Source organism: Saimiri boliviensis, chromosome 14 (assembly GCF_048565385.1).
Source record: "Saimiri boliviensis isolate mSaiBol1 chromosome 14, mSaiBol1.pri, whole genome shotgun sequence".
Taxonomy (NCBI): Eukaryota; Metazoa; Chordata; class Mammalia; order Primates; family Cebidae; genus Saimiri; species Saimiri boliviensis.
Genome location: NC_133462.1, coordinates 39671226 through 39690523, shown reverse-complemented (window position 1 = coordinate 39690523; position 19298 = coordinate 39671226). Strand labels below are relative to the sequence as shown.

At 44.8% G+C, this 19298-nt stretch overlaps 1 protein-coding gene across 1 annotated transcript; it reads left to right on the top strand.

The window, feature by feature from the left end:
- The first annotated feature begins 869 nt into the window (after positions 1–869).
- ADGRE1 (adhesion G protein-coupled receptor E1) lies at positions 870–18617 on the top strand. Its single transcript, XM_074385738.1, has 7 exons — positions 870–934; positions 4952–5014; positions 11676–11822; positions 12566–12721; positions 13208–13327; positions 15861–16007; positions 17170–18617. The coding sequence occupies exons 1-7, from the start codon at positions 904–906 to the stop codon at positions 17268–17270; spliced, it is 765 nt and encodes a 254-aa protein (XP_074241839.1). The 5' UTR covers positions 870–903; the 3' UTR covers positions 17271–18617.
- The last annotated feature ends 681 nt before the right edge of the window (positions 18618–19298 follow it).

Genomic DNA, 19298 nt, shown 5'->3' with positions numbered 1-19298 from the left:
CCCAGATGTCTCCGGGGAGGTGAAGTTCCACTTTCTCACCATGTAACTTGTTTGAAGACACACCCAGTATTGGCTCTGTGCCTTTCCTCTTTCACTTTCTCCCTCCCAGCTGGTGTATTCTGGGGTCACCCTCTTAATAAACTACTTTTGCTAGAATCCTTGTCTAAGGGTCTGCACTCATGAGACCCTGAGATGTTACCAGTTATCAGAGAGAGTTAGGAAGCTGGGAATAGGGTGGGAGTTTTGCTGTAGAGTGGTCAGATAGAGTGGTGATCTGAAGGAAAATAGGATGATTAATGCTCTTGCCTTTGGATTCAGAGGGTCCTGGGTTCAAATCTCAGGTCTGAGAGATCTCGGACAAGTGACAAGTCCTCTGCAAGCCTAAGTTTCCATTTTGTTGGTGAAGGGAGGGAGGGAGAGGAATTCCTACTTTACAAGGTTGACATGATAATGAAATTGCATTATGTTGGCGGTGTGACTAGCACAGTGCCTGGTACCTGTGATTGTGATGGCTGTTTTTTATAAGGGGAGACTGGAAAGAGACCCTAAAGGCTGAGATTTGCTTCACTGGAGGCAGGAGATGGAAGCTTGTTTATTGGATGCAATCAAAGAAGGTGTTGAGTACTGGGAGATAGACTGGTGGGAAAGAGAGAGAGAGTGGGAAGGAGATGGAGAGAATAGTACACATTAGGCAGATTGACTTCTCTTTATTGTGGAGAAACGGGGAAATTAGGATTTTCTAGGCTGTCTTTTAGTGGCAGTAACTCAGCAAAAAGGGCTCTGATGGCCGGGCAGAATTGAGCAACTCTGGCCCCGCCTTCCCCTCTTCCTACACCTTCTGTTACTGAAAACCCATGGTCAGTAGAAAAGCTCCTTCTCTTTGAATGACAGAACCACAGCGTAATGCGTGGCTTCAACCTGCTCCTCTTTTGGGGTGAGTGTGAGGCTGAATGTGGGGCTGGGGAGGCCTGGGTTGGAAATAGGCTTCAGAGAAAAGGGAGAACCATGAATGGTCCAGCCAAGAAAGAGATCATAAGTCTAGGCTGGCCGTGGCAAACACCTTTATTCGGGGAACCTTTGACAAAACTCCATAGCTCAGGGAAGTCCTTCTTTCAGGACAAATTTTCTTTATAGCCATTCATTTGACCTGTGTTTCCTGAGCACATCCTGTGTATCAAGTTCTGTTCCAGGCACTAGAAGTTATAGCAGTGAGGAAAAAAAGAGACTACGATCCTGCACTCTTGAGGTTGATATTCTTGTGGGTAAGAGAAGACAGGAAAGAGGGACAGATGGTCATAGCCCACTTAACACTGTTGTAACTTCTTTAAACATAGAACGTATCCAATTGTCACCACATTTCTATGACATTGGGTCATTATTAGTTCTATTTGCAAAGAAGAAAACTGAGGCAAACGAGATAAAATAATTTTCCCAAGACCACTTAGTCAATAAGATGCAGAGCCAGGATTTCAACCCAGGCAGTCTGATTACAGAGTTTGTAAGCTTTTTTACTGCACTATGTTGCCCCAAATAATAAGTAAATGATGGAATTCTAGGTAGTGATAAGTGTTATAAAAGAAGTTGTCTAGAATGTGGTTGGGGGTTATGTGGAAGGGAGAAGTCTGGGGTTGAGGAAGGGCAATTTGTGCTGAGTCCTGACCAATGAGATAGACCTGTCCTGTCTGCTCTTATTTCTCTTTCTTCAGGTGTCATTTTTTTTTTTTTTTTTTTTTTTTTTGTCTCAGCCTTGTTTATCTTCCATGTTACTGTTTTTTTTTCTATGTCTTGTGTGTTTTGGTCATTGGATCAAATTTAAGAATGGAGGATATAGGGGGACATCTTCTTTTTTTTTTTTTTTTTTTTTTTTTTTTTTTTTTTTTTTTTTGAGATTGAATCTCACTCTGTTGCCAGGCTGGAGTGCAGTGGCATGATCTCAGCTCACTGCAACCTCTGCCTCCTGGGTTCAAGTGATTCTCCTGCCTCAGCCTCCCAAGTAGCTGGGATTACAGGTGCACACCAGCACATCAGCTAATTTTTGTATTTTTAGTTGAGATGGGGTTTCACCATGTTGATGAGGCTGGATGACCTCATGTGATCCACCTGCCTTAGCCTCCCGAAGTGCTGGGATTACAGGCGTGAGCCACTGCACCTGGCCAGGGGACATCTTCTAAGTAGCAAGCATGTGTTTTCTCTGCTGTTGTACAGTAGTTCTGATTCCCCTATTTTACCAAGGGGGAAACTGAGGCACAAAGATTAAATAACTTTCTCAAGGCCACACAGTCAGTAAGTGGTGAAGCCAGATTTTTAAACCCAAGCATTTTGACTCCAGACTTTGTATGCACAAACAGTATGTTGGATTGCCTCTAAATTAATTAATAAATGAGCAAATAATTTTTGTTAGTAATAATAGGTAGAATTTGGGAGTTTGAGTGTGTAGGAGTTGTTGACTGGTAGGCTACATTAGAAGAAATCAGTGGCCTGTGGACATCAAATGTAGGAATGCAGAGTTGTTATTTTGGGGTGTTGGCAATGGTATTAACCATTAACATTCCTTATTCTGCTCTGAAGTTAATCAGCAAAGAGTTGTGATGATGATAGTAATGATAATAATGGTGATGATGATAATGATGATGTTGGTGACAATAGTGATGATGAAGATAGTGATGGTGATGATGATGATAATAGTGATAATGATGGTGGTGGTGGTGACGATAATGGCGATGGTGGTGATGATGAAGATGGTGATGATGATGATGAAGATGGTGATGATGATGATGAAGATGGTGATGATGGTGATTATGGTGGATGGTGATGGTGATCATGGTGCTGCTGCTGGTAGTGGTGATGATGGTAATGATTATGTGACAATGGTAATGGTGATGATGGTAACAGTGATGGTGATGATGGTGATGATTGTAGTGATGATGATGAAGATGGTGATGATGGTGATTATGGTGACGATGATGATGGTAGTGATGATGGCAATAATGGTGATGATGGCAGTAGTGGTAATGGTGATAATGATAATGGTGATTGTGATGATGATGATGGTGATGATGGCGATGAAGTTGGTGATGGAGATGATGGTGGTGATGATGATGGTGATAATGATAGCAATGATGATGATGGTGCAGGAGACCTAAATGCTGCAGGGCTGCACTGTCTTTAAACATTAAAAAATGAATTGCCCTACCCTCTCACGAAATTTTAATACTGTATATCTATATATGTATTTTCTGCATATCCATATGTATCTTATACGTAAAAGAGTAAGTTTTAAAAGATCTCTTCCTGGCCAGGCATGATGGCTCACACCTGTAATCCCAGCACTTTGGGAGGCCGAGGCAGGTGGATCACAAGGTTAGGAGTTCGAAACCATCCTGAACAACATGATGAAACCCCGTCTCTAATAAAAATACAAAGATTAGCTGGGCATGGTGGTGCACACCTGTAGTCCCAGCTACTCAGGAGGCTGAGGCAGGAGAATTGCTTGAACCTAGGAGGCAGAGGTTGCAGTGAGCCAAGATCGCACCATTGCACTCCAGCCTGGGTGACAGAGCGAGACTGTGTCTCAAAAAAATAATAATAATTTCCTCCTTGAGAACCAAGAACAAAGTTTAGGTCTTTTCGGGGAGGTATCACCCCTTTTGAGAATGCATGCTTTAATGTATGTTTTTGCAAATCAACCAAAATTTTTCTTTTCTTTTTTTTTAAGATGGAGTCTCACTCTGTAGCCCAGGCTAGAGTGCAGTGGTGCGACCTCGGCTCACTGCAATCTCTGACTCCTAGATCCTGATTCAAGCAACTCTCCTGCCTCAGCCTCCTGGGTAGCTGGGATTATAGGCATGTGCCACCACACCCAGCTAATTTTTGTATTTTTATTTATTTTTGGAGGCTAAGAAACTTATTATTATTATTTTGGAGACAGAGTCTTGCTCTGTCACCGGGCTGGAGTGCAGTGGCGCAATCTTGGCTCACTGCAACCTCCGACCCCCAGGTTCAAGCAATTCTCCTGCCTCAGCCTCCCGAGTAGCTGGGACTATAGGAGTGTGCCACCACACCCAGCTAGTTTTTGTATCTTTTTAGTAGAGACAGGGTTTTACCATGTTGGTCAGGATGATCTTGATCTCCTGACCTCGTGATCTGCCCACCTTGGCCTCCCAAAGTGCTGGGATTACAACTGTGAGCCACCACGCCTAGGCAGAATATTTTTTTTTTAGAGACAGGGTCACCTAGGTTGGAGTGCATTGGCACGATCTCGATCTCAGCTCACTGCAGTCTCAAACTCATGGGCTCAAGCAACCCTCCCACCTCAGCCTCCTGAGTAGCTGGGACTACGAGGTGTCACTACCACCCGACTAATTTAAAAAAAAAAAACTTTTTGACGAATACTGTGTTGCCCAGGCTGGTCTAAAACTGCTGATCTCAAGTGACCCTCCCAACTCAGCTTCCTGAGTAGCCGGGGCTACGGGCATGTGCCACCATGCCCAACTCATTTTTGCATTTTTTTGTAGAGATGGGGTTTCACCATATTGCCCACGCTGGTGTTAAACTCCTGGGCTCAAGCAATCTACCCACCTTGACCTCTCAAAGTGCTGGGATTACAGGTGTGCACCACAGTGCTTAGCATAGACCTATTTAATCAAAAAGAAGAAGGAAGAAGGAGAAGAAGAAGAAGAAGAGGAAGAAGAACAAAGGAGGAGGAAGAGGAGGAGGAAGAGACGATGACAACGACAGACAAAATGAAAAAAAAACCTAAGTGCCAAAACTCAGGAATGGTCACTGATATGCTTATGCAAAATAGTGTATGTTTGTTCCTTAACTGAATTTGACATCTAGCCTCTTCAAACCCGTTTCTGTGAGGCCAAACCAGAAGCAATTTTGCAGGTTGAGCCCAAAAGGGCTTTGTTTTTTTGGTGGTTCATGGTGTTTTTCTTTTTTTTCTTCACAGGGTGTTGTGTTATGGACATCTGGGAAACGCACACAGGACCGACACTGAAACCAACAATAAAAAGTAAGTTGGCCAGAGAGAATGCAGATGCTTGATATGGTGGAGAATGCTTTCTCCCCAGGAAAGATCCTGGGAAATTAAGCCTCATCCAGATGCTTGCTGGGAGATAGTAAGTGGCAGAGCAAGGGTTAACATGCAGGTCTCCTGATTCTCACTCCAGGCTCTTTCCTTTGTGCTTAGAATTGCTGTGTGATCTCAGGCAAATCACATAACCTCTCTGAACTTCAGTCTCTCAAGCTGTGAAACACAGATAACAATAGGGATGTTCTGTAACTTAAGTTCAAAAAGGTAGCTTTGGAAACCACCTGGTATGTAGCATGAGCTTTATCAATGGTAGTGTATTAAGAGTAGGGATGGAATTTACTCAAACCACAACTCAGTGTGAATAAACATAAGTGACAGCTGGATGTGGTGGCTCACGCCTGTAATCCCAGCACTTTGCATGGCTGAGGCAGATGGATCACCTGAGGTCAGGAGTTCGAGACCAGCCTAGCCAACATGGTGAAACCCTGTCTCTACTAATAACAGAAAAATTAGCCAGGTGTAGGGGTGCACGCCTGTAATCCTAGCTACTTGGGAGGCTGAGGCAGGAGAATCAATTGAACCCAGAAGGTGGAGTGGCATTGAACTGAGATCGCACCATTGCACTCCAGCCTGGGCAATAAGAGAGAAAACTCCATCTCAAAGAAAAAAAGAAAAAACATAAGTGACTTTATGTTTTGTTAAATACTCTCATCTTCCACATAAGCTCTTGCTGGGTAAAGGAAGAAAGACATCTTCAGTTCTTAGTTGTTGAGTCTGGCTGTGTCCCTGCCCAAATCTCACCTTTGAGTTGTAAAAATCCCGATGTGTCAAGGGCAGGGCCAAGGTGGAAATAACTGAATCATGGGGGGTGGTTTCCCTCTACTGTTCTCATGGTAGTGAGTAAGTCTCACGAGATCTGTTAGTTTTATCAATGGGAGTTCCCCTGCTCTGATGCCTCCATCATCACAGGCTTCCCGGTTGGATTCTGCAATTAAACCCACTTCACAGATGAGAAAACCAAGGCCCAGAGGGCATTTGGTGATCAAAGCTGTGAAGAGACCACATTTTGGGGGCTATGACCCTGGACCTGGGCCCCAACTCTCCTGTTTTCTGTCCAAGTGACCCAACGGCTTCTCTGAGACTCGGTTTCCTCATGTGTACCATGGGCGGAGAGTGGTACCCACTTCCTGGGCTGTTTTTTGTTTGTTTGTTTTGAGATGGACTCTGTCCTCATCCCACAAGGCTGGGCTGTTATTCTGGGCTTGGGTGGGTTTGAGTTGTGAGCGAGTGGGCTAGAGGAAGAGGATGATGGGAAGCTCACAGCATTAAGGGACCACAAGTGATAAAATGCTAGAAATCTGCAGACAAATGTTGCCTCTGCAGATGAAAGAGGAAGCTGAAAATGGGAAGAGAGATACCATCAGAGGCCTCATGCAGAAAAGGGAAATGAACAGGGTGAATTATAGGAGCAAAGAACTTGGATCTCAAAACTGAGCATGTGACAAAAGCAGGGTGAATAATGTCACAATCACGATAATCCATTCCTTATTAATTTATTTATTGAGATGAAATCTCACTCTGTCACCCATGCCAGACTTGATCTCTGCTCATTGCAGCCTCCACCTCCTGGATTTCAGCAATTCTTCTGCCTCAGCCTCTCCAGTAGCTGAGATTACAGGGGTACATCACCATGCCCAGCTAATTTTTGTATATACATATTTTTTGAGATGGAGTCTCTCTCTGTCACCCAGGCTGGAATTCAGTGGCTTGATATCAGCTCACTGCAACCTCTGCCTCCTGGGTTTCAGCGATTCTCCTGGCGCAGCCTCACGAGTAGCTGGGATTACAGGTGCGCACCATCGCACCTGGCTAATTTGTGTATTTTTAGTAGAGATGGGGTTTCACCATGGTTGCCAGACTGGTCTTGAACTCCTGACCTCAGGTGATCCGCCCACCTCGGCCTCCCAAAGTGCTGGGATTACGGGTGTGAGCCACTGCACCTGGCCATTCCTTCTGTTTTTGACACTTTTTCATTTTTTCATACTACCAATTGGCGTTGACATTATGGTTGGTTCCTCTCTTTTCACTCCTCACATCCAATCCATTGGCAAATTTTGTTAGCGTTGCTTAAAAAAAAAAAAAAATCCCAATTTGCATTCCCTCCATGGCTCCTCTCTGGGTTGTATCTACTGACATCATTTACCTGGACAAGTACAGTCGCCCCCTCCTTGATCAATTTGATTCTGATCTTCCATAGTTCATCTTCCAACCAGTGGCCAGAAGGCTTATGTTAAAACCTTATGCTGTGTCCCTACTCTGCTCTAGATCCTCCCATGACTCCCATCTTTCTTTGATACAAAGCCCAAGTCCACTATTCACAATAGTCAAGATGTGGAATCAGTCCAGGTGCAGTAGCTCACACCTGTAATCCCAGCACTTTGGGAGGCTGAGGCAGGCAAATCATCAGAGGTCAGGAGTTTGAGACCAGCCTGGCCAACATGGCAAAACCCTGTCTCTACTAAAAATACAAAAATTAGCCTGGTGTGGTGGTGTGCACCTGTAATCCCAACTACTTGGGAGGCTGAGGCAGGAGAATCGCTTGAATCCAGGAGGCGGAGGTTGCAGTGAGCCAAGATCACACCACTGTACTCCAGCCTGGGTGACAGAACAAGACTCCATCTCAAAAATAATAATAATAATAAGACAAGGGATCAACTTAAGTGTCCATTAACAGATGAAAGGATGAACACAGTGTGGTCTGCATACACAGTGGGATGCTATTTGGCCATAAAAAGAATGAAATTCTATAATTTGCAGCAACATGGATGAAACTGGAGGTCATTAAGTAAAATAAGCCAGGCACAGAAAGACAAGTATGTCCTCATTCATATGTGGTTGTCCTGTTGTGCTACTGAGTACCAGATGTTATTCCTTCCATCTAACTGTGTTTTTGTTTCCGTTTTTTCTTGAGATGGAGTTTCGCTCTTGTTGCCCAGGCTGGAGTGCCATTGGCATGATCTTGGCTCACCACAACCTACGCCTCCTGGGTTCAAGCGATTCTCCTGCCTCACACTCCCAAGTAGCTGGGATTACAGTCATGTGCCACCACATCTGGTTAATTTTGTATTTTCAGCAGAGACAGGGGTTTCTCCATGTTGGTCAGGCTGGTCTTGAACTCCTGACCTCAGGTAATCCACCTGCCTTGGCCTCCCAAATTTCTGGGATTACAGATGCGAACCGCCGTGCCTGGCCCTAACTGTGTTTTTGTACTAGCTAACCAATCACTCTTTATTTCCCTTCCCCACTACCCTTCCCAGCCTCTGGTAATTATCATTCTGCTCTCTACCTCCATTAGACCATTATTATTATTATTTTAGCTCCCATATAGGAATGAGAACATGTAATATCTGTTTTTCTGTGCCTGGCTTATTTCACTTAATGTAATGTCCTCCAGTTCCATCCATGTTTCTGCAAAGATAGGATTTCCTTATTTCTTATGGTTGAATGATATTCCATTGAGTACATACACCACATCTTCCTTAACCATTCATCCGCTGATGGACACTTAGATTGATTCTATCTCTTGAATGCACTTTGGATTTTCAAAGGTCTGACTCTGCTGCTGTCTAGCTGTGTGTCTTTGGGTAAGTTGCTCAATCACTCTGAGTTATGTTCTTTTCACATATGGGTATAGGGAATTGTGTTCATTTTCTATGGCTGCGGTAACAAATTGCCACAAACTTGGTGGCATAAAACAACAAAAAATTATCTATCATTCTGGAGGTCAGATGTCTGAAATGGGTCCCACTGGGCTAAAATAGAGGCTCTGGCAGGGCTGTTTTCCTTCTGGATACTGTATAAGAAAACCTATTTTCTCTTTCTTTCTTTTTTTCTTGAGATAGAGTCTTACTCTGTCACCCAGGCTCTAGTGCAGTGGTCTGATCTTGGTTCACTGCAACTTCCACCTTCCAGTTCAAGCGATTCTCCTGCCTTAGCCTCCTGAGCAGCTGGGACTATAGGTGCCCACCACCACGCCTGGCTAATTTTTTTGTATTTTAGTAGAGACGAGTTTTCATCATGTTAGTCAGGCTGGTCTCGAACTCCTGACCTTGTAATCTGCCTGCCTTAGCCTCCCAGAGTGTTGGGATTACAGGCATGAGCCACCACTCCCAGCCAAGAGAACCTATTTTATTACCTTTTCCTGTATCTAAGTCCAACCACATTCCTTGGCTCATGTCCCCTTTCCCCATCTTCAAAGCCAGTAATGGCTGGTCAGCTCTTTCTTGCATCACATCACTCTGGCAATGCCTTTTTTGGCTTCAACTTTCGCTTAAAAAGACACTTATGGTTACATTGGTTGCCCCTGCATGATCCAGGATAATCTCCCCATGTTGAGATCAGCTGATCAGCAAACTTAACTCCACCTGCAACCTTCATTCCCCTTTTGCCATGGAGCCTAACATATTCACAGATTTCAGGATTAGAACGTGGTCATCTTGGAAGGGTCTGTTATTCTGCCTGCCACAAGAATGATAGCATCAAGTGAGCCTCTTTCCTAACACCTGGGAGCCTGCCCCCACCTGTGGTCTTGTCCTCCTGAAGCTCACAGTGTGGTGGTAAACGTGGCCATGAAGGAGGAAATCACTGAAACAATCAAGCAGTCACCATTTTGATAACTTCCATAAAAGAGGAGCTCAGGAGCTATAGAGGAGTAAGAGAAGGCTTCTTGGATGAAGTGATGTTAAAGCAAGACCCGAAGAATGAGTGAAAACTGGCCAGGCAAAGCAGAGGCAGAGGGAACAGCATGTGCAAAAGTCTTGTGGTAGGAAGGCTAGAAATGGAGAACAAAGAGAAACTGGCATGATGAGGCTGAATGATGCGGTTGGGTTTGGTCACTGGGGATTTTGCAGCTCATGCTGAGTAATTTGGGTTTTATTTCTAAAGAGAACAAGGAGCATTATAGGCAGGGGGTGGAGGTGGGAGATCAAAGGTGCATTCAGAGATGACCATGGTGTGGAGTAGACGATTGTGGAGGACAATGGAGGACAATTGAATTCAGAGGAGGATCTGGGTCAGGCATAGCCAAGGTAGTGGATTGAAATGGGCAGTTGTCAAATGATATTTGGGACAGGGGATCCACAGGGCTTGGAGGCTTACTGGATGGTGGTAAACTGAGGTACAGAGCGGTCCCAGGACTGGATTGGCTAGGATAGAGTCATGATTGTTCCCATACAAATAAAATAACTATGAATGAAACCATTTAGATGTTTATTTTTCTCCGTCTAATGATGGAACAGGGTGGTGGGACAACCCTGCCTAGGATGTCATCCCATCTCCCAAGTTCCTTTTGTCTTGTTGCCTCTCCAACCTTAGGTGTGAACCTCATCCCAGTGGTTGAGAATGGATCACCCTCATCTGTCCATCTTCCAGCCCAGGTGAAAAGAGAGAGGAAGTGTAGAGTATGCTCTTTCTTTTCAAGGGCATGACCAGATGGTACGCACATCACTTCTACTCATTCTCTTTGGCCAGATTTTTGCCCTGTGGCCACACCTAGCTGCAAGAGAAGCTGGGAATGCAGTCCACAACTGGATGGTTATATTATTACAAGGAGGAGGGTGGAATGGGTCTGGAGGAGCAGCTATCATTCTTGGCTTTGAGGTTTGCTGCTGGTACTTGAACTCAAGTCTGCCTTGTCCCAAAACTTGCACTTTTGACTCTCTCACTTTTCTGTCTAGTGCGTGGATGTTCATGGTGCGATCCATGGACCAACAGAATGGGCATCCTCCAGGGACTTGTTAGAAATACAAAATCCCAGGCTCCCTTCCCCAGAACTGCTGAATCAACATCTGATTTTCCAAGATGTTCTTGGAATCCAAAGGGAGGCAGATGATACTGGTCTGTGGACCACACTTTGGGTAGCAAGGATCCACAGCAGTGCTTCTCAAACTTCCCTGTGCACACACATCATCTGGGATCTTGTTCAAACGCAGATTCAGATTCAGTGGATTTTGCATTTCCATCTAACTCCCAAGCAATGCTCATGTGGCTGACCCATAGACCCTATTCTGAGTAGCAAGAGTCTAGGATCTTCAAGGTACATGATTAAATATGATTGGCTGCTGTATCCGTTTCCTAGGGCTCCTTAAAACAACAGAAATTTATTCTCTTGAAGTTCTGGCATCTAGAAATGTGAAATCAAAGTATTGGCAGGGCCAGTTTTTCTCCAAAGGCTATCGGGCAGAATCTGTTCCATGCCTTTTTTAAAAAAAGGGTTTTGTTATTGCTGGCAATCCTTGGTGTTCCTTGGCCTCTAGACACAGCACTCTGATCCCGGTTTCCATTGTTGGATGGCATTGTCCCTGTGCATGCCTATGTCTCTTCTATTCTTATAAGGACACCTGTGGCCCACCCTACTCCAGCACTGATTCATCTTAACTTATATCTTAATTAGATCTACAAAGACACAGCTTCCAAATAAATTAAATTCACAAGTACCAGCATTTAGGACTTCAACATATCTTTTGGGGGGAACACAATCCAGCCCGTTGTATGCCAACCCGCACTCTTGTATGCTGGATTCCCTTGCAGCCTCACTCTAATGCTCTAATCTTGTCTAAACTTTTTGTTATACACTGCCTAGGTGCAAATAAATGTAGAGAGACTACCACGTGCCCAGCTTATGCCACCTGCACCAGCAACATGGACAGTTACTACTGTACTTGCAAACAAGGCTTCCTGTCCAGCAATGGACAAAAATACTTCAAGGGTCCAGGAGTGGAATGCAAAGGTGAGTTCATGCCCCCTCAAACCCTCCAGCATTTGGTGGGAAAATCAAGTAAAAGCTGACTGGGTATTGAATGTAGCTACTTCCCCTCAGCCCAACATGGTTGGTTGGTTGGTTTCCTTCCTTCCTTCCATCCTTCCTTCCTTCCTTCCTTCCTTCCTCCATCCCTTTCTCCTTCCCTCTCCCCTTTCCTTTCCCTTCCTTTCTCTCTCTCCTTTCCTTTCCCTTCCCTTCTCTTCCCTTCCCTTTCTCTCTTCCCCTCCCTTTGCTTCCCTTCACTTCTCTTCCCTTCCCTCTCTCCCTTCTCTCGCTTCCATTCCCTTCCCTTCCCTCTCTTCCTTCCCCTTCCCCTTCCCCCTCCCCTCTCTTCCCCTCCCCTCTTCTTTTCTTTCCTTCTCTCCCCATCCTCCCTCTCTCTGACCATGTAAATAATTCCTGGTCACTGTAAAATTTCATGAATGGTTGAGTTTCCTCACAATATGGTGGCTGGATTCCAAGGATAAGCATCCCAAGAGAACAAGGTAGAAGTACATAATATGTTTATGACCTAGTGTCACTTCTACCATAGTCACAACCATGCTCAGATTCAAGAGGGGAACATACATTCCTTTGCTTAATGGAAGAAGTGCCAAAGTGACATTGAATGAAGAGCATATGGGATGGGAGATATTGTTTTAACTTTTTTTTTGCATAATAAAGTTTTCTATCTAGGATAAGCAAATTTGTAACTTCAACTTTCTGTCCAGATATTGACGAATGTTCTCAAAGCCCCCAGCCCTGTGGTCCTAACTCAGTCTGCAAAAACCTGTCAGGGAGATACAGCTGCCACTGTTTACATGGTTTCTCTTCTCCCATTGGAAATCATTGGATCTCAGGAAAGCCAGGCAATTTCTCCTGTACTGGTAATGCTCTCAGGCTCCCAGAGATGGGTCTTGGGTGGGTATCTATCAGTAAGGTGAGTTCATGTATTTCCTTTTTTTTCTTTTCTTTTCTTTCTTTTTCTTTTTCTTTTTCTTTCTTTTTTTTTTTTTTTTTTTTTGAGATGGAGTCTTGCTCTGTCGCCCAGGCTGGGGTGCAATGGTGTGCTCTCAGCTTACTGCAAACTCCTCCTCCCAGGTCAAGCAATTATCCTGCCTCAGCCTCCCAAGTAGCTAGGATTACAGGTGCATGCCACCACACCCAGCTAATTTCTGTATTTTTAAATAGAGACAGGGTTTCACCATGTTAGTCAGGCTGGTCTTGAACCCCTGACCCCATAATCTGCCCTCCTCAGCCTCCCAAAGTACTGAGATTACAGGCGTGAGCCACCGCACCTGGCTTGAGCTCATGTATTTCTGAACTTGGGCACCCAATTTCTTATCTACTCACCCTCTTCCACTGCTTCTCAGACATCAATGAATGCCTCACCAGTGGGATCTGCCCTGAGCGTTCTGACTGTGTCAACTTTATGGGAAGCTACTTTTGCAGCTGTCAAGTCGGATTCATCTCTAGAAACTCCAGCTGTGAAGGTATAAATGACCATCTCTTTATTATTTACCTACTTAATTAAGGGTCATCTCACTAGAAGACCATTTGACGAAGGGATTTTCTCATGTTGGGGATGAGAAATTGGGGCTCACAGAGGTAAAAATATATAGTTGCCTATATCTTTTTCTATCCCTTTGCTTTGAGCCTGGGGGTGTCTTTACATGTTAAGTAGGTCTTTTGTAGGCAGCATATGGTTGGGTTCCTTTTTTGTTTTAATCCAGTTTAACAATCTATATCTTTTAAGTGGAGAATGTAGGCCATTTCTGTTCAAGGTTAATATTGACATGTGAAGGCTTAGTTCCTGTCACAGTGTTGCTAGCTAGTTGCTTTGTAATCTCAATTGTGTAATTGCTTTATAGGATCTGTGGTCTATATGCAAATATTAAATGGAAGAGCTGGGATTTGAACTCCTGTTGAGGTCCTACCATAAGTCAAACAGTGGTATCAGAATATAATGGGGTACACTTGTCTTCAAACTGATATTTCCCCCAGGGAGCATAGGCAACATCTGGAGATATTTTTGATTGTCACAACTGGTGATGGTGGGGAGAGGTGTTGTGTGTGCTACAGACATCTAATGAGAAGTGGTCAGAGATGTTGCTAAACATCCTATAACATACGGAACATCCCCCACAACCAAGAATAATCTGGCCCTAAATGACAATAGTGGCGAGGTGGAAAAACCCTATTCTGGTGAGATCTAAAGTCCAGATCTCAGAACTTTCCCCTAAAAGTAATTTGAATTAAGGCTTGAAAGTTATCGTTAAGCTTTTCTCTCCCTCCATATTAAAGCAGTCATCACACCTTGGGGAATCTACTTACTAGATATGTTTTGAGACTGGGTATGGCAGTTGATGCCTGTAATCCCAGCACTTTGGGAGGCTGGGACAGGAGAAGTGCTTAAGACCAGGAGTTTGAGACCAGCCTGGGCAACCTAGTGAGACCCTGTCTTTACAAAAAAAAAAAAAATTAGAAAATTATTTGGATGTGGTGGCATGTGCCTGTGGTCCCAGCTACTGAAGAAGCTGAGGTGGGAGGATTGCTTGACACCAGGAGGTTGAGGCTGCAAGCACTGTGCTTGCGTCACTGCACTCCAGCCTGGATGACAGAGCAAGACCTGGTCTCAAAAATAAATACATAAATAAATATGTGTTGAATTCCTCTGCTCTTTTCCATCCTTGGGTCAGGCTTCATCATCACTGCAAAAGCCTCCTCTCTAGCCTCACCTTTTTCAGTCTTATTTCCTCCAATCCATTCTCTATACTGCAGCCAGAATGTTCTCACCCAGAAACAAGGGCTCCATCTTCCCATGTCATGTGCATTGTTATTCTCCACATTCATTTACAGGGATGGTGACTTCATTGAGAAAGGCAAGGTGTGATCAAGCCCTCATTATATTTCCCTGGCCTAGTTGCAGAGATGTTTGAAGTCATCTCTGCCTTTGCTACTCTATTTGTAGCAATTAGCTATCACTGGGTAAAAAATCACCCTAAAAGTTAGTGTCTAGAAACAACCACCGTTTATTTAGCTCTTGATTCCATGAGTTGACAATTTAAGTGGTCTATTCCAGCCAGATCTTTTGGTCTCAGCGGGTCTTGTTCTTGTGTCTGCAGTCAGCTGATCTTGGGTGGGCTTTGTCTTGTTGCCTGTCCAATCCCCATAGTTGGGAATGGATCACCCCGCTCTGTCCATCTTCCAGCCCAGGTGAAAAGAGAGAGGAAGTGTGGAGTATGCTCTTTCTTTCCAAGGGCATGACCAGATGGTGCACACACCACTTCTATTTATTCTCCTTGGCCAGATTTTCACCATATGGCCACACCTAGCTGCAAGAGAAGCTGGGAATGCAGTCCACAACTGGATGGTTATATTATGATATTGTTATATTACTACAAGGAGGAGGGAATGGGTTTCACATGTCTGGGGCTCATCTGGGATGATTCATTTCCCTTCCACTTGGTCTTTTATTCTTCATTAGGCTAGTCAGGGGCTTGTTCATATGGCAGAGATCAGAGGCCCAAGAGAATGAACAGAAGCCAATGGGTCTCTGGAGGCCCAGGTTTGGAATTAGTGCCTCCATTACTTCACTGTCTTCTACTGGTCAATGCAAGTCATAGGACCAGATGTATTTAAGGGATAGAGAAACAGACTCCACCTCTTAGTGCAAGGTGTGGTAAAGTCACATGGCATGCAGTCTACATCTTGGGGTGTAAATACAGAGAGGAGTAAAGGACTATGGCTACTTTTGCTATCTCTGATAATTATGTTTTGAAACTATTTGCCACCCTTCTGCTTACATGCCATTGGCTAGAATTTATTCTCATGGCCATGCCTACTGCAAGAAGGGGCTGGAAAATATGTCCCACTGTGTGCCTGGGAAGAAGGGGGGAACATGGATATTGGGGAGCATCAGCCCTGTCTGCTGCAAATTAACACACTGAGTGAATCTGCTGTTTCCAGTCTCCAGTCCTTGTTTTCTCATTTACCTTAACCTGGGTTTTCTCTTCCTCTCATCAGATGTGGATGAATGTCTCAATCCAAGAGCTTGCCCGGAGCATGCAACTTGTCTTAACACTGCTGGAGCCTACACTTGTCTCTGCAACCCAGGATTTGAATCCAGCAGTGGCCACTTGAGTTTTCAGGGTCTCAGAGAATTGTGTGAAGGTAGCTGGATGTGTCTTCTGGGAATTTAGGTGCCAGTCTATTTGCAAAGACAGCAGTGAGGGGATTGGGGTGGGTCTTGGTTGAGTTTGAGACTTTGATCTGTAAATCCAAAGCCAATAATTATTCATTCACTCATTAGAGAAATACCTCTTGAGCACCTAAAATATATGAGGCACTATTCTAGGCACTGGGGATACAGCAATAAACAACATCTTGATATAACTTCCCACTGGGGCTTAGGGCTTCCACATAGGAATTTGGAGGAGGGGCACCATTCAGCCCATAGCACCCAGGAACAAACAGCCTGTAAATGGCAGAGACAGGCTATGAACCCAGAATGTCCATGTTCTCAATCCCTTTAGTCTGTGCCTTTGTTTTGTTTGTTTGTTTTTGTTCTGTTTGTTTGTTTGAGATGGGGTCTTGCTCTGTTGCCCAGGCTGGAGTGCAGTGTTGCCATCTTGGTTCACTGCAACCTCCTCCTCCTGGGTTCAAGCAGTTCTCCGGCCTCACCTTCCCAAGTAGCTGGGATTACAGTTGTGTGCTACCACACTCAGCTAATTTTTGCATTTTTAGTACAGTTGGGGGTTCACCATGTTGGCAAGGCTGGTGTCAAACTCTTGACCTCAAATGATCTGCCTGCCTCGGCCTCCCAAAGTGTTGGGATTACAGGCGTGAGCCACTGTACTCAGCCTGATTTTTGGTTTTGAGATGGAGTCTTGTTCTGTTGCCCAGGCTGGAGTGCAGTGGCCCAATCTCAGCTCACTCCAACCTCTGCCTCCCGGGTTCAAGTGATTCTCCTGCCTCAGCCTCCCGAGTAGCTGGGATTACAGGCATGTGCCACCATGTCCGGCTAGTTTGCATATTTTTAGTAGAGATGAGGTTTCACCATATTGGCCAGGCTGGTCTCAAACTCCTGACCTCAGGTGATCCACCTGCCTCAGCCTCCCAAAGTGCTGGGATTACAGGCGTGAGCCACCATGCCTGGCCATGTGCCTCTGTTTTTATTACTACTAATATGTGATGCCTAGGAGAGGAATTGGGATTTATCATGGAAAGAAGCATGTATTATTTTAATTTTCCTGCCTCTGTAGATACCATCCTTGGAATCACATTTGTATTAATTCTGCTGCAGATTCTGAGGAAAGTCTTCTCTCTCTCACAGGGGTAAAGTCCTTTCTTGTTTTCAAATGTGCTAAGGAGCAACAGTGGAGGACACTAGTTTCCTGCAGGAGCCTACCCCGAAATCTTCTCTTCACAGCTTAACATGGAAATGAGGATCCCACCTGCCCCAGAACTCTCTGGGGAAGAATGTTTGCAGCCGTCCTCCCACGGCTGCGTGCACTGATGGGAATTAGGGGTTTCTGCTCCAAATCACCGTTTTATCTTCTGTGCTCTGCAGCTTTTTGAATTCCAGAGTTTTTGAGAACTGACCCCAATTCAATGGCATGATGAAGAACACCTGGCCCCCATTTTGCTTCATCCTGCCCTTCTTGGTGCGTGTTTCTAAGCGGGCCCTCCAGTGCCTGACACAGAGGACCTCTCAATAAATGATTTGTCGTCTGTCTTACTGATTTACCCTAGGACGAAGACTCTTTGTGATTTTAAAGAAATGGTCAGTAAAACTGTAATGAGAGTCCCAATGAACCAATACAGCACATAGAGAAGCTACTTTGGCACAGACACTTAAAAGAGTGATGTTGGTAAGTAGGGAGACGTTTGCTGTAGCAGCAGAATTCTAGCCCTTCCTGGAGGATTGAAGCACTTGATGACAATACTCTTTGAAAATTGCTGTGGTTTCCTGGGATCTTTTAGGTAACCTAGACCTCCCTTCTTTCTTTCTTTCTTTCTTTCTTTTTTTTTTTTTTTTTTTTTTTTTTGGAGACGATGTTTCCTTCTGTCCAAGATCTTGGCTCTCTGCAACCTCCACCTCCCGGGTCAAGTGATTCTCTTGCCTCAACCTCCTGAATAGTTGAAATTACAGGTGCCCACCACCACACCCAGCTAATTTTTGTATTTTTAGTAGAGACAACGTTTCACTGTGTTGGCCAGGCTGGTCTTGAACTTCTGACCTCGTAATCCACCTGCCTCAGCCTCCCAAAGTGCTGGGATTACAAATGTGCACCCGACCGACCTCCCTTCTTTCTAGAAACTTTTCAATGGCTTTGCTAGGATTTTCTCTGCTCACCATTATCACTACCCATCCTTAAATATCTTCGTATTTTTATTTTTATTTTTTGAGACAGCGTCTCGTTCTGTTGCCCAGGCCAGAGTGCAGTGGCGTGATCTCAGCTCACTGCAACCTTTGCCTCCCTCCCGGGTACAAGTGATTCTTCTGCCTCAGCCTCCCACGTAGCTGGGACTGCTGTCACCTGCCACCACACCTGGCTAATTTTTGTATTTTTAGTAAAGATGGAGTTTCACCATGTTGGCCAGGCTGGTCTTAAACTACTGACCTCAGATGATCCACCCGCCTCAGCCTCCCAAAGTGCTGGAATTACAAGTGTGAGCCACCGTGCCCAGCCAACTCCCTTCTTTCAAGAAACTTTCCAATGACTTGGCTGGGACTTGCTGTGCTCACAGTTATTGCTATCCATCCTTACTTTTTTTTTTTTTCCCCCAAGATAGAGTCTCATTCTGTTGCCCAGGTCAGAGTGCAGTGGTAGCATGATCTTGGCTCACTGCAACCTCTGCCTCCTGGGTGCAAGCAATTCTCCTGCCTCAGCCTCCCAAGTAGCTGAGACTGCAGGTGTGCACCACCACGCCTGGCTAATTTTTGTATTTTTAGTAGAGATGGAGTTTTACCATGTTGGCCAGGCTGGTCTTGAACTCCTGACCTCAGATGTTCCACCTGCCTCAGCCCCACAAAGTGCTGGGATTACAGGTGTGAGCCACCACGCCTGGCCACCATCCTTAAATTCTTGAGCTTGGAAGAGAAGATGATAGTTTAAATGTAGATATCTTCACTTCTATGGACACTCTAAAACCTCCCATTCCAAAGTGTGTTCCCTGGACCAATCAGCATCACTTAAGAGCTTGTTAGAAAAGCAAAGAAGCATCTTAGACCCCACTCCAGACCTCCAGGATCAAGCTTGCATGTTAACCAAATCCCCAGAGGATGAGTATAACCATGGGTGTCTGAAAAGCAGTATTGTAGAATATTCTTTTGTTTTCCATCCTGACAGCAGAGCTTGTCTTTAAAACCAGAGAGAAAAATGTGTTCCTCTTGACTTTGGCCCTTTGCACCTTATCTTAGAATAACTTCCCTCAAAATTCAATTGATGTCTGCTGTCT